The sequence below is a fragment of the Puma concolor genome, chromosome E2, assembly GCF_028749965.1.
Source record: "Puma concolor isolate L17-30 chromosome E2, mPumCon1.1.hap2, whole genome shotgun sequence".
Lineage (NCBI taxonomy): Eukaryota > Metazoa > Chordata > Mammalia > Carnivora > Felidae > Puma > Puma concolor.
In genome coordinates, this window is record NC_141681.1 from 16,016,720 (window position 1) to 16,043,672 (window position 26,953).

The 26,953-nt window shown below is 39.0% G+C and overlaps 1 protein-coding gene and 1 long non-coding RNA gene across 2 annotated transcripts in view; one reads left to right on the forward strand and one right to left on the reverse strand.

Moving 5' to 3' along the window:
• The window catches only part of LOC147573401 (uncharacterized), a 153,996-nt gene extending 129,412 nt beyond the window's left edge, over window positions 1-24,584 (forward strand). The window contains exons 2-4 of the long non-coding RNA XR_015244723.1: window positions 21,529-21,716; window positions 22,035-22,186; window positions 24,151-24,584. This is a non-coding gene — a long non-coding RNA (uncharacterized LOC147573401). The remainder of the gene's footprint in view (window positions 1-21,528; window positions 21,717-22,034; window positions 22,187-24,150) is intronic.
• Window positions 17,244-26,953, reverse strand: part of ZFHX3 (zinc finger homeobox 3) — a 417,139-nt gene continuing 407,429 nt past the window's right edge. Inside the window, 1 exon segment of the mRNA XM_086689030.1 lies at window positions 17,244-23,196. Coding sequence (XP_086545156.1) covers window positions 21,530-23,196 — 1,667 coding nt within the window. The 3' untranslated portion in view covers window positions 17,244-21,529.

Here is a 26,953-nt window from a genome sequence, read left to right on the forward strand (position 1 = left end):
TTTCCTCAGTGTACTATAAGGAAGGGCATTTATAATCATTCACTAGAAATGGGATCCCAAATCACAAACATGGAAGGAAGGGAAGAAGGGAAGTGTAGGAAGGGAAAGAGAAGGAGAAAGAAAGAAAAACAAGCTGAGGAGTGTGTACATGTAGCCCTCATTCTAGAAAGGTTGGGAGACAGCTTGCTGAGGGGTAGGCAAGACAGTAAAACCTAGGGATGACCTGGTGATCAAAACAAAAGATACACAAATGGGCCTTTAAGAAAGAGGATTACGTGAAGTATTCTCAGTTGAATGAGTTTTAACTATTGCATAGAATTTTCTTTCTTTCATATTCATAGCACTAAAATATTACTGAAATTACCAAAATTTTACTAAATTACTAACCATATTGCTAAATAAGAGCTTCCTTCTGATTATCTCAGTTTTTCCTCCTGTGAGTATTGCCATCTAGAAGAGTTTTTTTTTTCCTTGAGTGTTTAAAAAGCACCTAGTGACTTATTTACAGCAAACTCAAAAGAGCAGAATATTTAAAAAAACATTTTCTTTAATGTGTACTTTTGAGAGGGACAGAGACAGAATGTAAGTAGGTTAGGGGCAGAGAGAGAGGGAGACATAGAAGCAGAAGCAGGCTCCAGGCTCTGAGCTGTCAGCACAGAGCCCGACATGGGGCTCGAACTCACTAGCTGTGAGATCATGACCTGAGCCGAAGTCGGAAGCTCAACCGACTTAGCCACCCAGGCGCCCTTGAAGCGGAACATTTTTAGAAAAATCTTAGAACTGTTTAAGCTGAGTAAATATGCTAGCTACCTCATGATTGTGGGCGTTTGCTTTAGTGGATTTGCTTTGCCATTATATTCAAGTGATGTGGGTAGGTTGATGGGAGAGAAGTGCCTTCATCCCCTGACTTTTAAACCTTGTCAAGTCAGCTGTTAGGTTCTCTTGTTCCTCTAGGACCAAAGTGACTTCTTAATCACTAGTGTATAAAACTCTACTATGGTGTTAGTGTACCAAAACACCTATAACCAGGGTTAGGGTTATATTGGTTCCAAACTTACTCCAAAGAGGTAAGCTGTGGCTACAGGAAGCAGCATTTGTATCTAAATCTTTTCTTTACTGGAATAACTCTGAGATAGACCCTCTTTTTTGTCCCACTTTAACATTAGGCTCATGTGGTATAACATATAATTTTTTTTTGTTTATGTTTTAAATAACATTTAAAACCTATCTTGTGAAAGTAAAACATTTGGTATAAAGTGCAAACAGCAAAAAGGGAATACTAAATCTCTCTTCCACCCTTGGCCCCCAATTCTTCAAAAGCAACCACTGTTATTAACGTCTTGTGAATCCATCAGAGATAACACACAAACGCACACACACACACACACACACACACACACACACACTCACATGTATGTATTTATTTACAAATAAAAAATATATTAAATATATTTGTTACTTATTTCTATATACAAATGCTAGCATACTATGCAACCTGTTCTACATCATATATATAAATTTATTTTCTTGTGGAAAACACACATACAGAAAAGGGCTTAAAGCTTAAAAGTGTAGTTTAACTAAATCGTATAAAGGAATAGAACCCCAGATCTCCAGAAGCATCTTCCTTTATCCACATGGCCCTGATCAGCATCCTTAGAGCCGAGGTAACCATTGTCTTAACTTTTATGGAAATTACAGGCTTTTCTTTAATGTTGCACTGTGTAAATATTTATAAATAAAGAAGTTTTCAGTTGGGGGCCTTTATAAAAAAAGTGCTGCTAGGAAGGACATTTTTATATTGCATACAAGTACCTGTTGTTGAATTTCTCTAGGGTATTAAAGTAGGGGTGGAATTGCTGGATGTTAGGGCATATCCCCATTTTTATAATGCCTGAATGTTGTCCCATTTACACTCCCAACATTAATTTATAGGAGTGCTTGATGTTCTAATTCTATGGCAACACTTGGTATCATCAGGTTTTTAGCTAATCTGATGTATATGTAATATTATCACATAGTGCTTTTAATCTGTATTTCCCTAATTACTGATGAGATTTGAGCATCTTTTTACATGTTAATTGGCATTCTGAATTTCTTCTTTTGTGAAGTGTCTGTTCAAGTTTTTTGTTCATTTATCTACTTGTCTGTTGTTTTCTTAATGACATATAGAAGAGATTTTAGGTCTATAATCCACCTAAAACTGATGCTACGTAGGAATCCAGTTTCATACTTTTTCACAACTAGATACTCAGTTTTTCTAATACCTTTTATTGAAAGGACCATTCTTTCCCCCCTGCTCTGAATTGCAGGCTTTGTCATAAATTGATACCCATATACGTGTGCATCTATTTCTGGGCTCTCTGTTATGTCTCTGTTCTACTTGACAACCTATGTGTCTATTCACACTGTTTTAATTACTGTAACAAGTCTTAATATCTAGTAATAGTATCTAGTCTCTAGTATCTAGGCTCAATATCTGGCCTTATAACAAGTCTCAGTATCTAACAGAATGAGATATTCCACCTTCTTTAAGAACACTATGGTTCTTGGTCTTTTCTATTTCCATATGTCTTTGTCTGTTAGGATGCTCTAACCATATACCAACAGACAGGGTAGCTTAAAACAGCAGGGATTTGTTTTTCACATTTCTTTTTTTTTAATGTTTGTTTATTTTTGAGACAGAGCATGAATGGCAGAGGGTGAGCAGAGAAAGGGCAACAGAGGATCTGAAGCAGGCTCTGCACTGACAGCAGTGAACCTGATGTGGGGCTCGAACTCATGAACCCTGAGATCATGACCTGAGCCAAAGTCGGACACTTAACCGACTAAGCCACCCAGGCCCCCCTATTTCTCACACTTGTTGATGCTAAGTCTGAGATCAGGGTGCCAGCATAGCTGGGTGAGGACCCTCTTCTGGGTTGCAGAGCTCTCACTACATCCTCACATGGTAAAGGAATGAGCTAGCTCCCTGGGACCTTATTTATGAAGACACTAACACCATTCATGAGGGCTCTGCCCTTATGACCTAATCACCTCCCAAAGGCCCTACTTCTTAATACCATTATGTTTCTTACTAGGTTTTCAACATGAATTTGGGGGGCTGGGCACAAACATTTGGATCATAGCAACATAAAAATTTTAGAAATAGCTTGTTGAGTGCTACAGTAAAGCCTATTGAGTTTTTGATTGTTATGATACTGAATCCTATATATCAAATAATAAGGAATTGACAATTAAAAAAAAGAACAAAGCTAGGGGACTTACAGTACCTGATCTCAAGACTTATTATGAAACTACAGTAATCAAGGCAATGTTGTGTTGATTTGGACAGATATAGAAATCACTGGTACAGAACAGTTTAAAAATAGTACCACACATATATGATCAATTCATTTTCAACAAAGATGCCAAGATAATACAATGGAAAAATGAGTCTTTTCAACAAATGGTACTTGAACAATTGGGTGCCTCTGTACCAAAAAATGAGCCCCAATCCGTGCTTCACATACTATACAGAAAACCCCTCAAAATGAATCATAGACTTAAATGTAAAACCTAATATAGTAAGACTTCTACAAGAAAAGATAGGAGAAAGTCTTTGTGACCTTAGATCAGCATAGATTTCCTGGCTAAGTCACAGAAAGTACATAGCCCAGAAGAAAAACTGACAAATTTGACTTGAAATTTAAAGATTTTGGTTTTTTGAGAGAGAGAAAGAGAGAGAGAGAGAGAGACCACCCACGTGAGTGGTGGAGGGGCAGAGGGAGAGAGAGAATCTTAAGCAGGCTCCATGCCCAGTACAGAGTCATATCCTAGGATTGTGAGACCATGACCTGAGCTGAAATCAAGAGTTAGATGCTTAATTGAGCTACCCAGGAGCCCCTAAAGATTTTGCTATTTAATATAAAATATTAATAAAATGAAAAGATGGATGGCAGATAAGCATATGTATATAATAGTCCAAATTATCAGTCATAAGAGAAACACAAAATCACAATGAGATACTAGTAGACATGTCTTTTAATATTGTCATAATTTACAAAAACTGACACTACCAAGTATAGTGGGTGTTCAAAGCAACTAGAACTTCCATGTATTGCTGGTGAGAATATAAAATGGAATAATCATTTTAGAAAACAGTGTGTTATCAAATGCCACAAATTATATACATTTAGCAGCTGGAAACAACACACGTGTATTATATCACAGTTTCTATGAGTCAGGATTCTGGGCAGAGCTTTACTGGGTCCTCTGTTCAGGGTCTGCACCAAACCTGTGGTCAGTATGTCAGTCATGCTTAGGTCTGTTCTGAGGCTCAAACAGGGAAGGATCTGTTTTCAAGCTCATGCCATTGTTGACAGGACAATAGCATTCCTTGTGGGCTGTGAGATTGAGAGCTCAGCTCATTGCTGGCTCTTGGCTGTTCTCACCTTCTTGCTAATGGACCATTCCATATGGCAACTTACTTTATCAGAACCAAGAAGGAAGAGAATACATGGAAAAAGTCTGCTAGCAAGACAAAAATTAAAATTATATATATTACCATCAAAGTGACATTCTTATCACCTTTGCTGTATTTTGTTGTTTAGAAGCAGGTTCTTCCCACACTCAAGGGAAGGATATTACACAAGGACATATATACCAGGAGGCTGCGATAAATGGTAACCATCTTAGAGTCTGTCCACCACAGGCATCTTCTTAATAAAGTTATATGTTACATTTACCATATGACCAAGAAATTCCATGCTTAGGTATTTGCTTAAGAGAAAAGATCTATGTGTCCACACAAAGATCCCTACATGAATATTTATAGAAGTTTTATTAAAAATTGTCCCAAACTGGAAACCACCCAAATATGCATCACCTGGTGAATGGATAAGTAACTATGGCATATTCAGGCAGTGGAACACTATTCCATAATAAAAAAGAACTACTGATAAACCTAGTAACATGGATGAGTCTCCAGAGCCTTATGCTTAGTGAAAGAAGCCAGACATAAAAGGAAGGCTACGTACTGTATAATTCTGTTTATATTATATTCTATAAAAGGCAAAGCTGTAAGGGAAATATACCAAATCAGTGGTCCCTCATCTGGGGATTGGGAGAGGACTGACAACAAAGGAGGGGGAGCTTTTGAAAGGTAATAATTTATAATTCTATATATTGATTTTGGTATTGTATATACAGTATATACATTTGTCAAAACTCATAGGACTGTACACCTAAAAATGATTTTTACTGTATGTATGATATACCTCGATAAGTCTGACTCAATAAGTCTTTAGTACTCAAGGATTTTTTTAAAAGGTAGTAGAGTTTGAGGTTTGGCTAGTAGATAAATTCTGTTTTGCAAACCCTGAAAGTTAAAAACTTAAATGTTTGTCTTTTTTTCTGAATGCTCATTTCTCCACTATGGCAAAAATGTTTCCTCAATTAATAGACAGCTTATTGAACTGATAGAACATTCAACTCATCATTTGCCTTGTAATTTTAAGTATTGAATATAAATGTATAAATGCATAAAAATTTTTTTGAAAAGACATTAACATGTCTTAACATATAAAACTCAAATGGTAATCAGTGCTTCTACTTATGTCCTGGACAATACAAGATCTTAAAAAGCTTTTAACTCTCTTTACTGTCTTCTAACCTGAATGCTAATGTTGAATATTTTAATTTCATATATTTAGAAAAACTTCACAATTATTGTTTTATACCTACAATATTTATTTATTTATTTACTTATTTGTTTATTGAGATGTATTTGACATATAACACTGTATTAATTTTAGGTATACAACATAATGATTTGATATGTGATATATTGCAATAGGATTACTACAATAAGTTTAGTTAACATTGATCACCACACAAAGTTAAAATTTTTTTTCTTGCGACGAGAACTTTCAACATTGTCTTAACAACTTTGAAAAACACAATATCGTTAACTACAACTGGAAGTTTGTACCTTTTGACCACCTTCACCCATTTTATCTCACCCTGTGGCAACCACCAGTCTGTTCTCTGTATCTATATATTCAATTTTTTGTTTTTTAGATTCCACATATAAGTGAGATCATACAGTATTTGTCTATTTCACTTAGCATAATTGTCTTCAAGTTTCATCCATGTTGTCACAAATGGGAAGTTTTCCTTCTTTTTTAAATGAATGAATAACTTTCCATTGTGACTGTGGGTGTGGGGGAGTTGGTACGTGCACATGTGTGTATATACCCTTACTAAAATATACATTAAGTGATGGACATTTAGGTTGTTTCCATGTCTTGGGTGTTGCAAATAATGCTGCATTAAACGTGGGGGTCCATATATCTCTTCAAGATAGTGGTTTATTTCCTCCAAATAAATACCCAGAAGTAGAATTGCTGGTTTATGGTTGTTCTATTTTTAATTCTTTGAGGAAACTTGATACTGTTTTCCATGGTGACTGCATCAATTTATATTCTCACCAACAGTGTATAAGGGTTCCCTTTTCTCAAGATCCTCTCCAATAGTTATTTCTTGTCTTTATGATGATAGCCATTCTAACAGCTATGAGATGACATCCCATTGTGGTTTCCATTTGCATTTCTTTGATGATTACTGATGTTGAACATGTTTTCTTGTACCTGTTGGCCATCTGTGTCTTTGGAAAAAGGTTCAGTTCCTCTGTCCATTTAAATTCAGTTTATATTGTTTTTTTTTTTTTTCCCTTGAGTTATATGTGTTCTTCATATATTTTAGATATTAGGCTTTTATCAGATAAGGAATTTGCAAACATTTTTTTCCCATTCACTAGATTGCCTTTGTATTTTGTTGGTTTTCTTTGCTGTACTGAAACTTTTTAGTTTGATTTAATCCCACTTACTTATTTTTGCTTTTTTGCCTTTGCTTTGTCAAAGCTTGTGTCAAATTAAAAAAAAAAAATCATTGGCAAGTTTGATGTCAAGGAGAAGCTTGCCTCCTATGTTTTCTTCCTAGGAGTCTCATGGTTGTAGGTCTTACCCTCAATCCTTTAATCCACTCTGAGTTCCATTTTTTGTATATGGTGTGAGATAGTGGTCCAGTTTCATTCTTTTGCCTGTAGCTGTCCAGTTTTCCTAACACCATTTATTGAAGATAATGTCCTGTTTCCATTGTATATTGTCACCTTCTTTATTATAATTAGTTGACCCTGATAAGCATGGGTTTCTTGCTGGGCTCTCTGTTCTCTTTCATTGATCTATGTGTCTATTTTTCTGCCAATACTATACAATCATAACTACTATATATTTGTAGTATAGTTTGAAATTATTGAGCGTGATACCTCCAGCTCTGTTGTTCTTTCTCAAGATTACTTTGACTACTTGTGGTCTTTTTGATTCCATTCAGAGTTTAGGATTGTTCATTCTATTTCTGTGAAAAGCCATTGGAATTTTGATAGAAATTGCATTGAATCTATAGATTGCTTTGGGTAGTATGGATGCTTTGACAGTTTTCTTCCAATATATGAGCATGGCATATTTTTCCATTTATTTGTGTTTTCCTTAATTCTTTCATCGGTGTTTTATAGATACCAGTGTATAGGTCTTTCACATCCTTGGTTAGATTTATTCCTGGATATTTTATTCTTTTTGATATCATCAAAAATGGGATTTTAAAAATTTCTCTTTCTGATAGTTCATTATTAGGATATAGAAATTAAGCAGTTCTGATTTTATATCCTGCAACTTTACTGAATTGGTTTATTAGTTCTAACAGGTTTTAGGTGGAGTCTTTAGGATATCGTGTGTATAATATGTCATCTGCAATAGTTTTCTTTCTTTCCAATTTGGATGCCTTTTATTTTTTTCTTTCTTTCTTTTTTTTTTTTTTCATAATTGTTCTCACTGGGATTTCCAATCTTATGTTGAATAAAAGTGAGTGGGCATACTTATCTTGTTACTGATCTTAGAGGAAAATATTTTGGTTTTTCACCATTAAATATAACTGTGAGCTTCTCATATATGGCCCTTACTGTGTTAAGGTACATCTCCCCTATACCCACTTTGTTAAGAGTTTTTATCATGAATGGATGTTGAATTTTGTCAAATGCTTTTTCTTCATCTACCGAGATGACCATATGATTTATTCCCTTTATTTATTTATTTATTTAAAAAATTTTTTTAATGTTTGTTTATTTTTGAGAGGGAGGGAGAGAGAGAGAGAGGGAGAGAGAGAGTGTGTGGAAGAGAGCAAAGAGAGAGGGAGACACAGAATCCAAAGCAGGCTCCAGGCTCTGAGATGTCAGCACAGAACCCAACACAGGGCTCGAACTCAGGAGCCCTGAGATCACGACCCGAGCCGAAGTCAGACACTCAACCGACTGAGCCACCCAGGTGCCCCTCCTTTTATTATTTTTTTTAATGTGGTGTATCATATTGATTGATTTATGGGTGTTGAGCCATCTTTGCATCCCAGAAATAAATTCCACTTGGTCATGGTGTATGATCTTTTTAATGTATTGTTGAATTTGGCTTGCTAATATTTTATTAAGCATTTTGCATCTATGTTCATCAGCAATATTGGCTTGTAATTTTCTTTTCTTGCGGTGTCTTTGTCTGGTTTTGGTATCTGGGTAGTGCTGGCCTTGTAAAATGAGTTTGGAACTATTTCTTCTGGGTTTTTTTGGAAGAATTTAAGGAGGATTGGTATTAATTCTTCTTTGAATGTTTGGTAAACTTTACCAGTGAAGCCATCTGGTCCTAGACTTTGGTTTGTTGGGAAGTTTTGGGTTACTAATCCAATCTCTTTGTTAGTAATATATCTGTTCAATTTTTCTATTTTCATGATTCAGTGTTAGTAGGTTGTATGTTTTTAGGAATTTGTCCATTTCTTGTAGATTGTCCAACTTGTTGGTGTATAATTGTTCATAGTAGTCTAATGATCCTTTGTATTTCTGTGGTATCAGTTGTAACATCTCTTTGATTTCTCATTTTATTTATTTGAGTCTAGCTAAAGGTTTGTCAATTTTGTCTTTTGCAAAAAAACAGCTCTTAGTTTCATTGATCTTTTCTATTGCCTTTTAGTCTCTATTTAATTTATTTCCATTCCGATCTTTGTTATAATCTTTCTTATACTACCTTTGGTATAGTTAGTTCTTTTTATAATTTGTTGACACATAGAGTTAGATCGTTTACTTGAGATTTTTCTTGTTTCTTCACGTTGGCATATATTGGTAACAACTTCCCTCTTAGAACTGCTTTTGCTGCACTTTGTAAGTTTTTTTTATATATCATACTTCAATTTTCATGTATCTCAAAGAACATTTTGATTTCTCTTTTGATTTTTTCTTTGGCTGTGCCAGGTAATTGTGGCTCCTATCAATCCTGAAAACCAGGTTTAAAGCTTGAGATTCCATGGGCTTCCTAGGGAATTTGAACTTAGACTGTAAATCTGTGAGAGGCTTGTTCCACTTCTGGATTACCCAAACCCTAAGGTTGTAGGCTCTTGTGGTCTTAGTTTATTATGAACAGTGTCTTCTGTTAGAATCCTCTTTTTAGAGACCCTGAGTTTTAATTTCTATACACCCTTTCCCTTAATGATGATTACTTTTTTTTATTTGTTTATATTGAGAGAGAGTGCACACGCATCCTTGCGCTCGCAAATAGGGGAGGGGCAGAGAGAAGGGAGAAAGAGATTCCCAAGCAGACTCCACACTATCAGCGCAGAGCCTGACGTAGGGCTTGATCTCATGACCATGAGATCATGACCTGAGCTGAAATTGAGAGTCAGAGGCTTAACTGACTGAGCCGCGTAGGCACTCCAATGATTTCTTAATATTATGAAATTCCTAGCCATGATCAAACTTATGATTCTCTCAAATATAATTTTAAAAATAATGTGAATGAGCCTCCAAATGAATCCATATTGCCACTTTGTTTTTAATACAGTTTTTAGGTATCTTTTAATGCATAGGTATTTTTCTTTCCACCTTCTTCTAAGAGTAATTGCAGATTACTCTTTGAAATTTATTTGATAAAGAATAGTTTGACCTAGAGAGTTTCCCACAGTTTTTTTTTTTTTTGTTTATTGTATCTCTGTGCTTTAGTTTGGTATGTACTTCTGTTCTTTATATACCTTGTGCATTAGTTTGCTCGGGCTACCATAACAAACACCACGACTGGCAGACTTAAACAGTAAATTTATTTCTTCACAATTCTGGAGGCTAGAAATCCCAGATTAAGATATTGGCAGGATTAGTTTCTTCTAAGGGCCTCTGTCCTTGACTTGCAGATGGCCCTCATCTTCAGTGTCTTTACATGATCGTCCCTCTTTATGTTTTTGTGTCCTAATCTCATTCATTTTTTTAAAGTTTATTTGTTTATTTCAAACAACTACTTAATACCATCCTTCAAGTTGTGGAATGCTACAAAGGATTTCAACTAGTACTTCTAATTTCCTAGACTGTTTTTTATCGCAGTTATTTTTTCTCTTAAAAATCAATCATTTGCCTATTACAGTTTTTAATCCCGTACCACTTGACTTTTTCATTGATTTCTATTCTCTGTTACTATCTGCTGGAAAATATTCCCCCTTACTTTACAGGTTTGGAACTGAAAAATTTTTAAAGTGTTCTATCCTAATTATGTATCATTTGATCTGTACTCATTTAAGACCTCTCTTTCTATAAAAAAAAAAAAGCATAAAGATGAATGTGACTACCCTTTCCTTTATTCATTCTTTAATTTACTCATTCAGACATTAAATATAAATGTCGGATAGAAGGTGATCTAATGATAAAACACGTACATATAAATTGCCTAAAAGACATTATGTGTGCTACTATAAGGGGTCAGGAAAGGGTCTGGGTGGATGTGATGAGATGTCATGGAATAAATGACATTAGTTAAACTTCTAAATGTAGAGGGGAAAGTACACGGTGTGTTTGGAAGGTGGGCTGGTTTTAGTGGAGCAGGTTATCTGCAAATAAGTACAATGGGAAAGGTACCATGGGAAAAATCTTGAGAGTTTGGAAAGCAAGTAATGAGTTAACAACTTAAGAATTTTACATACTATGGATGTATTATATGCCTAATTTAATTAGGAATAAGTTTTTGCCAAAAGGACAAACATACAAAAAAAAAAACAAACCACCTATGATTTGAGTTTAGCAAGAATAACTACTTCAGTGCTGGGGCCAAATTTTTATTCTCTGTATAGTGCAATGAGTTCATTTCAGAGTGTGAACCACACTTCCAAATTAATGGATCTCCTTGAGCCATACTTAGGTGTCCTAAAAATGATCTGAATGAGGCAAGACTGTGAAATTTTTTTTTTTTTTTTAAGACTTAAACTATAAGGGCTGTCACTATTCATAAGGTAATGGGGAAGACCTAAAACAGTGTTCTACCATCAGAAATACCTCTGCTTTCATGGGCGGGTTTTTCCCTCTACCTGGCATTATGGTATAGCAAAAAGTGGCTAGAAGAATTCATGCATTTATCTGCCCTTCTTCCACCCGTGATTATTGTGGTTAAGCAACAGGATGAATTACTTACAACCCTTATCCTAAGAGTGAATCAGTACCATGTCATGTTCAGAGAAGTCTGCTGGGGAAATAAGACTCCTATGTTAATTCAGACCTTTTAGGAAATTTCCTAACTGTAGGTAGCACTATATACCTTTGTATACAGGACTTTACTTGCATATATCTAAAAAAATTTGACTTTTGCTCCAGCTAAGATGGGAGTAACAGAGACCAGACTTTAAAAAGACAAAATGCATGAAAGAATGATTCTTGAGACACTGAACATCCCACAGCAAAGGACAGTGATTATTGAGAGATGAGAAACAAACAAGATGAGTCCTATGATTATTCCATCTCACTGTCTTGAGAGAGTTTCTAGGTCACAATACAGGGTTTGGAACCTAGGTGGAACCCAGCAGACTCTGTGACTTAAGGAGATAAAGCTGTGCCTGGGGAAACTAAGGCAGCCATAATTTATAGGACACAATACCAGAAAAGAGAGACCTCTGGGATCTCCCCACAAATGTTGTTACAGGGTCCCCCACAAGTGTTCGGAAAAGTGCTGACCAGAGCATACCTGTTAGGAAACTACCTGTGGCTGGGAAAGAAGTAGCCCAAAGGATAAGAGGGAGTGGCACCTGATGCTCACATAGATGGGTTAAAGTTCATGGGACATTTAAGTAGAGTTCTCAGAAGGGTTATTTTCAGTAGTGGGGAATGATTAGCTCTCAACTAAATAGGGTTCTCATCATGCCTCACCAAATTTAAAAACAAGACCCAAAGGAATCAAACTATTTCCAAGTAACTGAAGTGCAAAGTCCAGAACAAACTGGAAAATTATAGCTATACCGAAATATCTACCCAAAAAGCCAATTCATAATGACTCAGATACAGTCAAAGAGACATGCAAAGAGGTGGGAAAACAGCTCATACTAAGGAGAAAAAACACTCAATTGAACCGATCCAGAACTTATGTAGATGTTAAGATTAGAAGAGGATGATAGTAAGGCATTTATTACAACTGTACATTTTATGTTCAACAGTTAGGTAGAGACATGGAAGATATTTTTATTTATTTATTTTTTTTTTTATTAAATTTTTTTTTTTTCAATGTTTGTTTATTTTTGGGACAGAGAGAGACAGAGCATGAACGGGGGAGGGGCAGAGAGAGAGGGAGACACAGAATCGGAAGCAGGCTCCAGGCTCCGAGCCATCAGCCCAGAGCCTGACGCGGGGCTCGAACTCACGGACCGCGAGATCGTGACCTGGCTGAAGTCGGACGCTTAACCGACTGCGCCACCCAGGCGCCCCGGAAGATATTTTTAAAAAGACTCAAATTTCTAGAGATGAAAACTAACATATGGGATGAAAACACACACTGGATGAGATTAATGGCATATAAGAAGAAAGGATTAGTGGACTTGAAGATGTTAACATTGGAAACTATGGAAAATGAAGCACACAGAGAAAAGAGTAACCCCCTGCCCTTTCCCCAATCCCCTCCCCGCATGAAACCAGAACATCAGTAAGCTACAGGTTAACTTCAAATGGCCTAACACGTATATAATTGGAGTTCCTGCAGGGGGCAGGGGGTGGGAGGGCAGGAAGAAAGAAAAATATATTTGAAGAAATAATGGCTGGAGAATTTCCATTTTTGACCAAAAGTAATACCCGAGATTCAATAAGCTCAACAAACCCCAAGCATAAGAAACACAAATAAAACTGCACTTTGGCACATCCTAAGCAAAACATGATGTGACAAAACTAGTGATAAAGAACAAAATCTTAAAAGGATCTATAGGGGAAAAATGTTTTAAAAAATGATGACAGCAGATTTCTTGTTGGAAGCAATTGAGATGAGGCAACAATGGAACATCTTTACAGTTTTGAAAAAACCAGCTGAATACAACTCATATTTTGAAAACTATTCACTGTTAAAACCATACAACAAAAGTGGGTATCCTATGATGAAATCTTACCTATATGCAATATGCCAAAATACATTTATAAGTCATTATCCTCAGAGAAGAGGAAAAATCACCCACCAGTCATCCTCCATAGCTTTTACTAGCCCTCTCATACCAATATCAGTACTCTCATTTCCAGTACTATCACTGTTTTTTAACTAAAGTTGGAGACATTTCACAGACAGAGCTATAGCCATCTAAAGCCTGTATCACTGATGAGTTCTTGTATGCAGAGGCTATCATGGAAACACTCTACTCAGATCTATTCTCTGTGCTAATTTTTTTATTCATTTGTTCCTATGCCTACTCCAGATGTTTATTTTGTAGGTTACTAGAATAATAGTATTTTTAAGACTCTTCCTGTGTTTTGGAGTGGGAAGATCCTCTTGTTACATTCCTTTGTGTGTATTCTTTCAGTTTTGTTTCACAGACAGTTCATTGACTTGGTCTTATTTTAGATGCTACAGCTCCTAACCTGCATGTCTGAACCACCTCAAAACAGGCAGTAGCAGTTGGCAAAACGTCACAACCTATTTCATTTTCTCTTTTCTGTAACCCCATTTAAGCTGTTCCCCTGTCAAGACATGGTAAAGTAGGACTATGTCTACTTTTGCAAATTAAAGCCATCCTTTCTTCTGACCAAATTAATCACTAGAAGTTGGGCATTGAGACACTGAAATGAAACCGTGTGTACTGCATTCCTGTATAGATCTGATCAAAATCTCCCTGAAGGGCCTCTGGATCCTCTGAGATATGTATGGACAGGGAAGCATCAGATATAAACATATGGCAAAGGCTTGATGGATCTGATTTATACAATAGCATCCCCTAAATCCTCTGTGAATTAAAGCAAGAGTTAGAAAGCCGCAGTCCCAAGGGACCTACGACAATAGACACACGGAGAGTTAAAACTGACAAAAATAGTAGCAACAGATATTTAGCACTAAGTATGTACCCGTGTTCAAAACATTTTTGCATAATCTTTGCAACAACCCTGTGAAGTAGGTACCATTATCCTTATTTTACAGTGGGAGTAACACAATCATGTTCACAGAGGTCAAGCCAGAATGAACCCCATCAGTCTGACTCCCTGAGCCCATACTCTCAGCCACTCTTCCTTGGGGTCTCTCAAGGAATGGTGTGGGGGTAAGAAGGAGCACTGGACAAAGGCTAAACACATGATTAGTGCTTTCTCTCCTCACTCATTACCTCCCTTTGAACACTTGGGATGTCACCCACTTTGCCTACCTTATAGATCATTTTAATGAACAAGCAAGAAGTAATTTTACAAAAGAATTAAGTGCCATACAAATATCAGCTGTTACGGAGGGGGTGTAAAAGAGGGCAACATACAAGGGGGCTTAAGAAAGAGCAGTGCATGGGGAATAGGAAGGCAAGATCAATTGTCAGAAGTTTTTGGTCTTACATAGGCAGAGAATATTTACTGGTGCCTTCCTCACTTGGTACTCTTGGTTGCTTCTTTGCACTCAGTTCTCAGCCCAAAGGATCTTGGCCCAAGAGTAAAACTGTTCATCTGTAAGTTCTCATTCCCATGTTAAGGGATTCATATAAATTGGATTACATAGCCTTTGTTCCACATAGGGTAAGAAATGAGGCAGTCATAAAGATCAAGAACAAATTTGTTTTTGCACCTGTAATTTAAAAACTTAAGAAGATATAGTGTGAGGAGTCTAAACTAATTGGCTAAGACATCTTAAAAACATGTGCCTTTAATTTTAAAAAGGATGAAAGAAAGAGGAAAGGAGGGAAGAAGGAAGGAACAGAAGGAAAGAAAATACCCACTTTTTCTGTGAAGTAAAAAGTAATGGAAAGCTGCCTCTATTTTAATGGCCCTGAGAGTACTAATTTCTTTACAAGTTTTGCCAGAGCCTTGGCTGGTCCACCCCCAGCAGTAATGTACAGAGACTGAGTGAGCACATGTGTCCTGCTGTAATTAAGGCTGCAGAGCAGAGCAGCAGGTGCAAACTTCTCATCCTTCAACTTGACTCTTAAACTGCTTGTGCTCTTGTAACTTAAAGTCTCAACTTGTTAAAAGTGAGATTTGGAAGGTCATTAGTCTATAACAGGAGCTAGGCACTACAGACATTTCTTTAAAGCAAAATTAGAAACAGCTACCTAACACCTATCAGCCGTTTTAAGATGTTGCCGTTTCACATTTTCCAGGGGGGAAAAACTATTAATTCTAAGGAGATTAATATCCACATGAGCATGGCATTGAAGCCAGACTGGAAGCCTTCTTTTCCCTTAAGAAAAAGCCCTTCTAGTAACAGAGTCCCTTGCCCAACCCTCTTTCAATGTAATTCAGGTGCTTAGAGATTTTCTTATACAAAGGGCTCAACCATCACTTAAGGTTTAGTCTTATTTTCTTGTTAAAAATTTATCTGTAGAAGAATTTGAATTGTAGTCACCTTCCTCTAAAGAGTTGAGGCAGCAAAACCTCTGTGTAAAGTAGTTCCATTTAAAATGTTTCAATGTGATCCTGCCAGATCCTAAAATAATGATAGCTTAGAAAGGCAGACGTGGCTTTGGGTCTGAATGATTTTTATCATACTTTACCTTTTCATGGGGTCAAAATAAAGATCAGTGAAATAAACGTGTACCAAGAAAACATACCAACATACAAGCAGTGTGCTCCTGCAGGAACACTCAAAAGAAAGGGACAATGCCTGGGGAAAGCTCAGGATTTTATTAGGTATAGTGACATGACTTGTTTGGCATAGAGGTTCTAGCATTGGCAGGGGAACCAACTTTTCCTTTCTGAGCACCAGCAAGGCCTGTGCCAATTGTAGAATTCTTTGCAATTTTTAGCTAATAGGGTCTCTGCCTCTTCTTGAATGCCTGCTCCAGGAACTAAGAAAAAAGACTTGGTTGACAATGGCTGTCAGAGCCAATAGAAGAGGATTTCATAGCTTACCTCCTAGAGTGGAAAAGACCCCTGTTGGCCAAGGGCAGATGCTGCAGACCTTGCAAGGACACAGCTAGTCTGCAGTGCTGTCCAAGCCCAGCTGCTAGAATTTTGTAAATTATTTATCAGCTATGGCTATAAATTAGAGATGAATGGAAGGCCTTTGGGCCTGATCTTGGATATACTCCTTATTAATGAATTTCAGACATTTTGTGCTATGAGAGTTTTTTATAAGAGGACTGAGTATTCTCTTGTGTATAGGAATGACCCCATGCTATTACTGTTTTGCAGACTGTTCTTACCTCAAATTCTGCTCTAAAAAGGGTTTAGCAAAATCCTTTAATAGGAAAAGTAAATGTAGTGAATTCAACTTAATTCACCTTACCTTTTATATCCTTCTGTCATAAACACTGGATCCACTTCCCATTTCAGAAAGGTTGAACTTACCTCTCTTTTGGCCATCAGCAAGCTTAACTTGCTCATGGTTATGCCAAGTGTCTATAACTCTCATATAATATATATATATATTACATGCATACATACACACACACACACACACACACACACACACACACACACACACACACAGTTAGGGTTCTCAAGGGTCAGATAATTATCCAAGCTGTCAGGCTTACCTTCTCAGTGAAAGAAGTTACTCAGCATCATGGCCAAAACTTGCTGCACTTTCATGAGCACCAGGAGATGGGAAATACAAGGACACTTAAAAATACCAAGGAGCTTGTGTACCTTGGAATAAGTACATGCAACCTCAAGATACTGTTCATCTGTACACTCTCTGCCAGTCATCAGTCTCTTTATCACTCATGCACGCACACAAAATCTGATGACATAAGACAAGAACTTTTGCTCATATTTTTTTTAATGTATCACAATGAGCAGGAAACATACTTGATGAAATATTTTCAAAGGAGTATATTCAATTACCATCTACAATCAACTTAACTATGACAACAAAGTTTTTGTGACAAATTTTTTTTTCAGTTTGAAAGTTCCATGTGGTTCTGTTTGTTAGTCTCCATGTATTTTGGTACAGTTCGAGATCAGCATTGTTACAGTAACAAAAAAGCTAACAAGACTACATTATAGAAAAACACCAAGAACATCATTTTTGGTTTCACTTGCTCTATTTTTTTTTTTGTTTTTTTGTTTTTTGTTTTTTGTACATTGCAAAGGCTGTTCATATACCTCTTCACCTCAGGGTCACGTTCATTTATGCTTTCTTTCCTACCCAAACTTGCCCCCATCCCTCCCCCCCCCCAGAAAGTAAACAAACAAAAAAAACTAGTCAAAGCTTTGTTTCACAGTGGGCAGTATCTCAGCGCCAACAAACAACCAACTCAATTTATGCTTCTATTTAAAATGTTTTAATTTATTTAAAAAAAATATATGTCCATGAATATCAAGTGCACTGGCTTGGGTCACTGCCTCTCTCTCCTGCAACTTCCTGCCATGCCTGATAAACTCAGGTTTAAACACATGCCGTCTGTTTTACTTTATTTTCAATCATGTAAAACTTTGGCCACATTCATTTCTTTAAATAGCTTTTAATTAAAAAAAAAACTTCCTAGATTTATTAAACTTTTCTGTGTGTGTGTGTGTGTGTGTGTGTGTGTGTATTTCCTTCTTAAGTTTCTTTTTGGAAGGATGGAGGAAGGATGGTTGAAATAAGTTCCATTTGGTGGGTTCATATGGTGCTATGGCTGAATGGTGTGTAGTGCCAACCCACACTTTGGAATATTTGGAAAAAAAGAACAACCAAAGTATGAAGTGTCAATAGAGGTGAAGAACTAATTTAAAAAGTGAGTTGAGATATCCTATTCAGCTACCTACTATGCAACAGACAGGAGTTAAACTCTCCTAGTGAGACCAATCTAAACAGTTGAGCATTGTAGTGAATTCATGCTTTGTAAATGGTACCGGTCACAGCCAAAGTGGATGTCAACCCACAAACATCTAGCTAGCTCATACTTGACCTCTAACTGTCACCATCACTGACTGCTTTGCTACTTCTGAGTTAATGTGGAGAATTATTTTTTAAATGAACACATATGTGGATGGTAGAGTTGTAGAGGAAAGCATTGAGTGTGCAACCCACTCCAGGATGAAACAATCACATAACCCCTCTGAGAAACACTGGTGGGTGGAAGCATGCTTAGCCAATCTACCCAACCACTCGCTGTTACCAAATACACCCACAGGTCAAGGCATGGCATAACAAAACACTGACAGTCACTCTGCCTCACAGAGGGAGGATGGCATAGTAGCTCAAAAAACAAAACAAAAAACAAACAAAACCATTGTGGAGGGGGGTAGCAAAATTTCAAGGAAATGAACTTAAAGTTGAGGGAGGAGGAAAAGGGATAGAAATTGCACTATTACCAAGCAATATCATTTTTGAAAACAAAGTTTTCAGAAAAAACCTAGCAGAACTTGACAGGTAAAGCTAGTGTTAAATTGTTAATTGGTATCACATAGAGAACCCAAAACAAAAACAATTTATCTATATGATACAGACACAGAGTAACATACAACAGTTAAATGGCAAAAAATATATATATATTTCATAGAGTTACAAACAAGATAAAATAATGGAAAACAAAAAACTGTACAACTTTAAAATTTAAAAATGTTCATCTCAAACACAGGGAGAAATACAAGAATTCTTGTTAAAAGAAAACAGTTTGTTAAAACAGCAAATGTTTTTGTGTACTTGTTTTTGACACCTTATGCTACAACTGGATACTGGTATGAATAGTTAGATGGTACTCTTTAGTATTTCTACTTAAAAAATTAAAAAAAAAGAATTTGCACTGTGCATCAGCCTAGTTAGAAATATGTACAACAGTTCAGGATCTACTCTTTCATTAAATCAAAAACAAATTCATAAAAATAAAATAGTCCCGGCTAAAAAAGATAAAGAGAAAAAAGAAAAAAAGAAATCCATTTTCAGATCTTGGAATGCTCCAGTCTTTTGCAAAGTCGTTGAGTGGCTTCAGCACTGGGGAAAGAAGCCCGAAAGGTGACCAATGGAACCTGCATTCACAGTCTTCAAAGTTCCCTTTTGAAACATAAGGAAGAGAATGAAGGGGAAAAGGATTTCACACTTTTGGGGTAAGGGGAGATTGTTTCTGTTGATGTTTGGCTATGAAAGTGAAACAGCAAAGCATCTATTTGTCTCCAAAATCTACGTTTTAGCAGCACAAAGTTTTCCTTTCAAAGTTCAGACCGTTGTTTTAAGATGAGAAAGGGTGTATGTTATGTTGTGTTTTGTGTTACAGGAATACAGATATTAACATAAATACAAGTGCCTCGCATACGGTTCCTTTTTTGCTCTTTGTACATTGCTATCTGCTTCTTTGTTGGCTGCACTCTGGATCACTCGCCGCTCAGACTGCCTAACACAAGGACAAAACTTTGAAGTAAAAAAATGTGTCTTTTGGTATATGGAATTGTCATTAACAGCTGCCTCTCTGCTTGCAGAAGAAGCACATAACAACCTGGGAATCTTTTGTTTTTACTCTTTCTTTTATTAAACTAAGTCTTGTTTGTTTAAATCAGAAACAAATTCTCAAGTAACAAGAACCCTTTCCCTTTTTTCTGCATCAGCAGTGAAAGGGTGTGTCTTTGGATTTTATTTAAAGCATGAAATTTCTTTTTCTGAGAGGAAAGAAAACAAAAACAAAACCCCTAACCAAAAACTTTTTTAGAAAGAAAAGCATACAGCCCAATTACACAAACCGAAACAAATGCTTTAGTTTAAGAAAAGAATATGTGAAGCATCTACCAAACAAGGAGGAAAAGAAGGGATAAAAGGGAAAGCTAAAGAGGAAGGATAAATAAACAATAAATGGCACAAGGCTTACAGACATAGGTAACTAGAATTATATGCCTTTAAAAAGTTTCAACTCCCCAACCAAAAATAATCTGTGAGGATCCTAATGACCCCTAGAACCTTTTGAAATTCTTTAGTTTTATAAAATAATTCTGTAGCTCCCTCGAAGAAATGAAGGCAGCTACCTTAAGTGGGAGATTATAGGGTGGGAGGAGGAAGGAGAAAGTGGAATTAAGGGACAAAGGGGAGAAAAGCTTAGGCGAATCAACGGATTGCAATCTATCTGCTAGGAATGAACAAGACAACATCAAATGAGGAGCTGTCAGCTGGACCATACAAAAAGCTAAATGTACACAAAAGGTTTTTTTTTTTTCCTTTTAAATCTACCATACTGCTTCAGTTCATTTCCAATGCAACAATCTACTCAACACCAAAAATGGTCATATCTATCATAAATACAGAAAGTCAGTTTTTAAAACTTATTTTTTTAAGCTACAAGTCCTCAACACTCTGTGTGTGGGTTTTTTTTTTTTTCTGAAAGTGGGAGTGCTTAACTTTTCCCCTTGAAATTGGCTTCAGCAGAAAAGCTATCCTTTAAATCCCCAGAAAGCTAAAGCAGTTCACATTGTTTTTCTCGAATACTTTCTGCCCGTTTTTAAATTAACAAAAAAAATCTTTTCTGGAACAAAAGAAAAACTGAAAAAATAATATATTATAAAACAATGATTCTGAAAACAGAACAAAGTGTGAGCGATTGACCTGAGAATAAAAAGACATTACATTTCTTTTTTTCTTTTAGCAAGCCATTGGTATCTGAATGCTAAGATAGCAAGAAATTTAAAACTGTAACAAGGTGGACTGCTTTCCCATACAGTGCATGCCGGGCTCCTCTGTGCTATCAACATGGGGCGTTTATTGAAAAGAGGGCAAATATACAAGGGGTTTAAGCTCCAAAGACATTAGGGAGGCCCTGCGGACTTCTGTTTCCCAGACCAATAGTACCTTCAAAAGGACACAATGTAACAGGGTTAAGGTGGTTTTTTTTTTTTTTGTTGTTTTTTGTTTTTTTTTTTTAATATTGAAAGAAAAAAGAAAAGACAAGAATGTAAAATCACCGGCATAGATAGGTATATGGGAAAACAACCCACGCTTTTTCTTTTTTTTCCTTTTTTTTTTTTTTTTTTTTTTTTTTTGGTTAGAAGCTTTGGAATTGCAGTTAGTCTATTTTTGAAATTGGTTTGTTATTAATCTTTTTTATTTAAATTCATTTGTTTGTTATTGTTCATCTTCAAAGCTTACAATCTGAAGGTGTCCGTTCCTACACTGGTCAGACCACTGTCCTTGGGGCAGCTGGGGTCTTTGGGACCCTCCACCGGGCTCGCCGGTCCGTCGGACTTTTGGCTGAGATCCGTGTCAGACTCCTCCGAATAGTCGTCTGTTGGCATCGAGGGCTGAACCCCTGAGGTGCTGCATGAACTTGAGGTAACCGTTGAAGATGAGGAGAGAGGAGGAAAAGAAGGGGGCTTCGCGGCCGAAGCCCGGGAGACCACTTGCGGCCAAGACTTCCTGGAGGCGTGGGGGGAAGCGGAGGACGAGGAGGGGGCGGCGGCCGACGGGGGAGGGGGGCTGTCGTTTGAGTGAGCGGCAGACTGCGAGGTAGATGCGGTGCTAGGATCGGGGAAGCAGGCAGAGTGAGGTAATAAACTAGGGTGCTCTTTGGCGTTTCTTGCTGCTCTCGTGATTGTTCTGTGTTTGTGCAAGGCCGACTCGAGATGTTGACTCAGAGCTTCCTCCCCACAGAGCGCGCTCTCGCACGCCAGGCAGTGGTACGAGCCGCCGCCACCACCGCCGCCACCGCTGCCGCCACCACTGCCGCCGCCGCCCGTGGGGACGTGAAGCACCATCTCTTGCAGGTTCACCACAGACTGGCCGAAGAAGCAGAGGGACTTCAGGTGACTCCTTGCCGCCTCCTCGTCACCGAAGCCCGCCTGGCACTTGCGGCAGACCAACTTGTACTGCACCTTTGGAACAATGAAGGGGTCATAGAGGGAGTCCGCACTTTTGCTTTCTGCTTCTGGCTCTTCGGGGGGTTTCGGCAGGAGGGGGGACACCTCACGGGGTGCGTTTTTCTGCTCTTCTGGTTTGGGGGATTCTTTGGCAGGGTCTTTGTCTGGGGAAGCAGCCCCCTGGGGGACTGGGGTTTGGCTTGCTTTGGGCTGCTGCTGCACTTTTTGCTGCTGCTGCTGCTGCTGCAGTTGCCGCTGCTGCTGTTGCTGGATCGCCTCCTGCAGACTCTGCTGGTATTGCTGGTACTGCTGCAGTAGGGAGCCCGGGGACAGCCCCATCAGGGCCTGCGACAGTGCAGGGCTGTAGGGGAACAGGCCTTCCATGCCATACATAGGCTGCAGGTACCCGCTCTGCAGGGCGCCGGGGATCTGGGGGGCATAGTAAGGAGAGAAGCCTGGTACAAAGTAAGGAAGGAACTGGCTCGTGAGCAACGCTGTGGGGTCCGAAGTCAAGGCTGCCTGCAGGGCCTGCAGCTGTGCAGGGTCCACTGCATACTCCATGGCGGGCAGCGGGGCTGAGATCGTGGCTGTGGCCGCTGTGGGGGCCTCTCCTTTCTCCTTCTTGGGGACAGGGAGGGGCTCCCCTTTCCCTTTGTGTGCCTTTTCCTTCTCCTTGACCTTCTCACTGTCTTTGTCCTTGCGCTGCTGTTGCTGCTGTTGGGGTGGGAGCTGTGGTGCAGGTGGTGGCTGGGCTGCGGGCGGCGGCGGCTGCACCTGTAGCTGCTGCTGGGGTTGGGGGGGTTGCTGAGGGGCCATCGCCATGGTGGCTTGTGCTGGGGTCGGGGAGCTCAGCGATGCTGAGGACGGTTTATTTGGTAATCCAGATGTGGGGAGGCCAGGGGAAGGAACTGTTGTGCTGGGCAGACCCATCAAGTTCGGTTTAGGAGACGTTAAAGCTGAAACGAACAGAACCACATGTCAGTCGGGGGTGGTGAGGCTGAAGCTCAAGATGTCTTATTTGTGTCACTGGCACAAAGTCTGAGATCTCAAGGTTTAAATCCTAAAGATCCTCTCAGAACCACCATTTTCAATAGAGGTGTCTCACCTTGTATTCTGATCAGTACCTGACTCTGAGTCAGCTCCCCGATTTTCCCTTCCAGCTAAACAACTTCTAACACCTTCCTACCACAAGTGCCACACCCACTAATTCATATTTTCTTTGGTGAGTTCCCCAAACCAGCTGGTTCCAGCTGGGACCCATTTGAACCAAAGGCCTTCATGAAAGCTCCACAGAAATAATATAGCTAAGTGACCACACCAGAAGTTGTACAGAAGAGAGGAAAAGAAGAGAGCAAAAGCAAGAAACCTGGCCCAAGCCCAAAGCCCATGTGAACAAACACATGTTCCTCTCTGACCTCCATTGCTGTAGCAGAATGGGCATGTTAAGAGGGCAAAGAGAAGAGCTATGGGAAGAACTAAAAACAATCCATTTAGGGAAAACGGTCCCATTACCTTGGTTCAGCTACTCTGCTTTAACAAATCTTTTGAAAAATGTAACCATCTATGAATAGGATTCTGGAATTTGCTGGAAAAATGGAGCATGCTGTCTTCGTACTCATTTGAATGGCATGTACAAAGGCTGCAGTTGCTTGAGAAACCAGCCACAGGGAGAGGAGAAAAGCAGTATCAGAAATGGTAGGGCCCAAAATGTTGGTCCCACCGCTTCCTACGACATGGCAACCTAGCCCTGCTTGTGAGTAGGAAAGGTCTTTGACCATGTCACCAGGCCCACATGGGTTACAGCCCCATCCACAGTCACACTCTACCTGTGAAGCCTTCCCCCAACCCAGAGCCGAATATCCTCCCTCACCCATAGTTCTCTCCTGGTTTGAGTCTGTCTTTTGTTCCAGGGTGATGGAAGACAACACTGCTACTGGTACATCAAGGTGGTGGTAGAAGAGGACAGCATTGTGAGGAAGGGAGACCAGATGTGCTGAATGAGGAGATGCTGAGAAGAATTCACAGGCAGTGGACCTCAGATCATTACATTCAGCACACTTCAGAAACTAGACGGTATTCATCCCTTTGTTTCAGAGCATACCACAGGTAAAATTAAACCCAGAGCTCCTCACTATTTCATCTGGACCAACCTAGGATTGGGTGTTCTATAGCACAACATGGGCCTTGTAAGAAAAAAACACACGGAAGTGCACACCTGGGTGAAGACGATGTTGACTTCACAGTGGGGCAGCATGTAAAAACTCTCAAATTTCAGACGAAGAGGACAAGGTTGCCTCAAGCTGTCAATCCCAGAAAAAGATCCATTAATGTTTGGAAAGCCAAGGAAGACAATCCCAGAAAAAGATCCATTAATGTTTGGAAAGCCAAGGAAGATGCTTCCCTCAGCTTTGTGGAATAGCATTAATCTATTCTTTCAGAACAGCAGAAAGGGACGACTGAAATTAAGTCATCCAGTTTACTCAATGCACAGAAGGGACTGAAACCAGAGAGAGATGTGTGACTCAGAAAAACCCCGTAAAGGTTCACTGGTTAAACTGGCACAAACAAGATGGAGAGCAAATGGATTATGAAGTCGACAACTTAGGATGCAGCTCTTTCTGTCTACTTACAGGCAACAGGCCTGCTCCAAGTTTTAGGTTGGAGTCAGAGCCAAAAGATCAGCAAGGCAATGCAAAAACAGCTAGAGATTTCCTATCTCTATGGCATCAGGCTTTCAGGAGAAGGATCCAGGTTAGAAAACCTAATGTAACTAATATATCTTGAATAGAAGAGAAAGAATTTTAAGGATCATTTACGGAACGCTTGCTATATTTACCAAGCTCTGCTAAATATTTTCTCAGAATAATTCTGTGGCCTCATTTTTTGCTCATCTGTAAGATTAGAACCAAGCAAGGCCCTTCATCCCCCTGGTACTTGTCACCCAACTCTGGAGTCAAATTGATGCAGTATGGATTATGTTTGACACAGAGCTGCTGTGTGGCCTTACACCAATTAACTGTGCAGAACCTCAGCCTTCTACAATAGATTGTTGTAGGGACTAAATGAAAGGTCATTTGGAAACAGCTTACCATTGGGCCTGACATATAAATACAAGTTTGTTCCCCCATTCCAGATCCAGTGCTCCTGGGAGCTGTGGTACAGTTAGGTGGTGGTAACTGGGACACACCTGGCTGCCTCTAATAATTAACAGCATATTTTTCTATCTTGAGTCCACTCTTAGTGGTCATAACCTGAGCAGCACTAAACATATACCTGTTGACTGACTGGCTCATATTGAGTGTTGTGGAAGGAGCACATAGCACTGGGAGCCTGGAGGCCTGGGTGGGAGCTCTGGCTCCTACCCTAGCTTGCTGAATGGTCTTGACCTCTCTGGCCCTCAGTTTTCTCATCTGTAAAACAAGGGGAATAGATCAGACATTCTGATTCTAATTTTTTTCACATTATTACGAAACGTTGGGCCATCCCAAGCCCTTCTGCCAAGGTCCTAGGCTGCAAGGGTAATTCAGTGCCTAGACACTTCCCATAGCTTGATTCTTGGCTTATGTCTAGTAGGCTTTAGCATAACTCTGCAACATTACTTGCTAACAAACATAAGCAATGAGTTACACATCTTAATGCTTTCACTTTTTCCACCCCTGGGAACAGGGACACGTTTTGAAGGCAAGGAGGCACTCTGAAGGGCTCTCCTTTGGTAAAGGTCCACTGGTCAATGTAGGCCATGGGGGAAACTTGCTGACTTGTGCCTAAGTTTCACAGGATCCTGGAGGTCCAATTTAGGAAAGAGAGCTGGCTCCAGAGAAGACAGGTGAGGACAAAGGAGGAGGAACAAGAGAGGGGCGCAAACTATCAAACTCAATATTAAGGAGAAAAATAAGAGTACCAAGTATATGTGTGAATTAGGGGACTATGGGGAGCAAAGAAAGAGAGATGGGCAAAAGGAAATGAAGGGGTGACTGAAGACCCCTAAAAATGACCATTAATGTTTTTTTTGTCTCTCTGGAAAATTCAGAACCATATTGCCCAATACAGGATTCCTGGCCAGTGCATTCGAGTACAAAGGGAGTCTCATTAGGAACTGATAGAGCCACTGTCGTTCTGGCTAGATAAGAAGACCAGGAGTAAGGATCCATATATAAGAGCTTCTTCCCGATAGCAGTTCTGCCAGAACAGCTCTCTAAAAATGGGCAGGAACCACAGGTAAGGATAAGGACTTGATTTAAATTTTCTTGAACCAGTTTCCAAAGGGCACAATTCAGAATTAGCTAGGATACTCAAATGTCTTCTATTTTCAACAAATATCTACATGGCAGTGGCATTTTCACAAAGACTGACTGGAAGGATTTAGGATGAAAACCTCTTTCTTGAAAATACCTCAGGATTTAGGATGCCAGGACCCTCAAGTTCTTCACTATGGCACACACCCTGGTGGTGCTACTCAACACAGGAAATAAGAATGATTTCAGAGAAGACTGTTCCTACCAGGGGGGGTGGTTCCCATCCCTGAGATTGGGACATCATAGAACCATGTACACCACAGCACTAGGGAGACTCAATGAAGGGGACCAGAAGTTTTGTTGCTGTTAGAGAAGTAGAAAGGGAAGCTTTTTCCTATCTGCCCAACATTCTTAGGATTTGGGTGGTAGCCACAGAACAAAATACTAATGGGGCAGCTATTTAATGCTGTAAGAATCA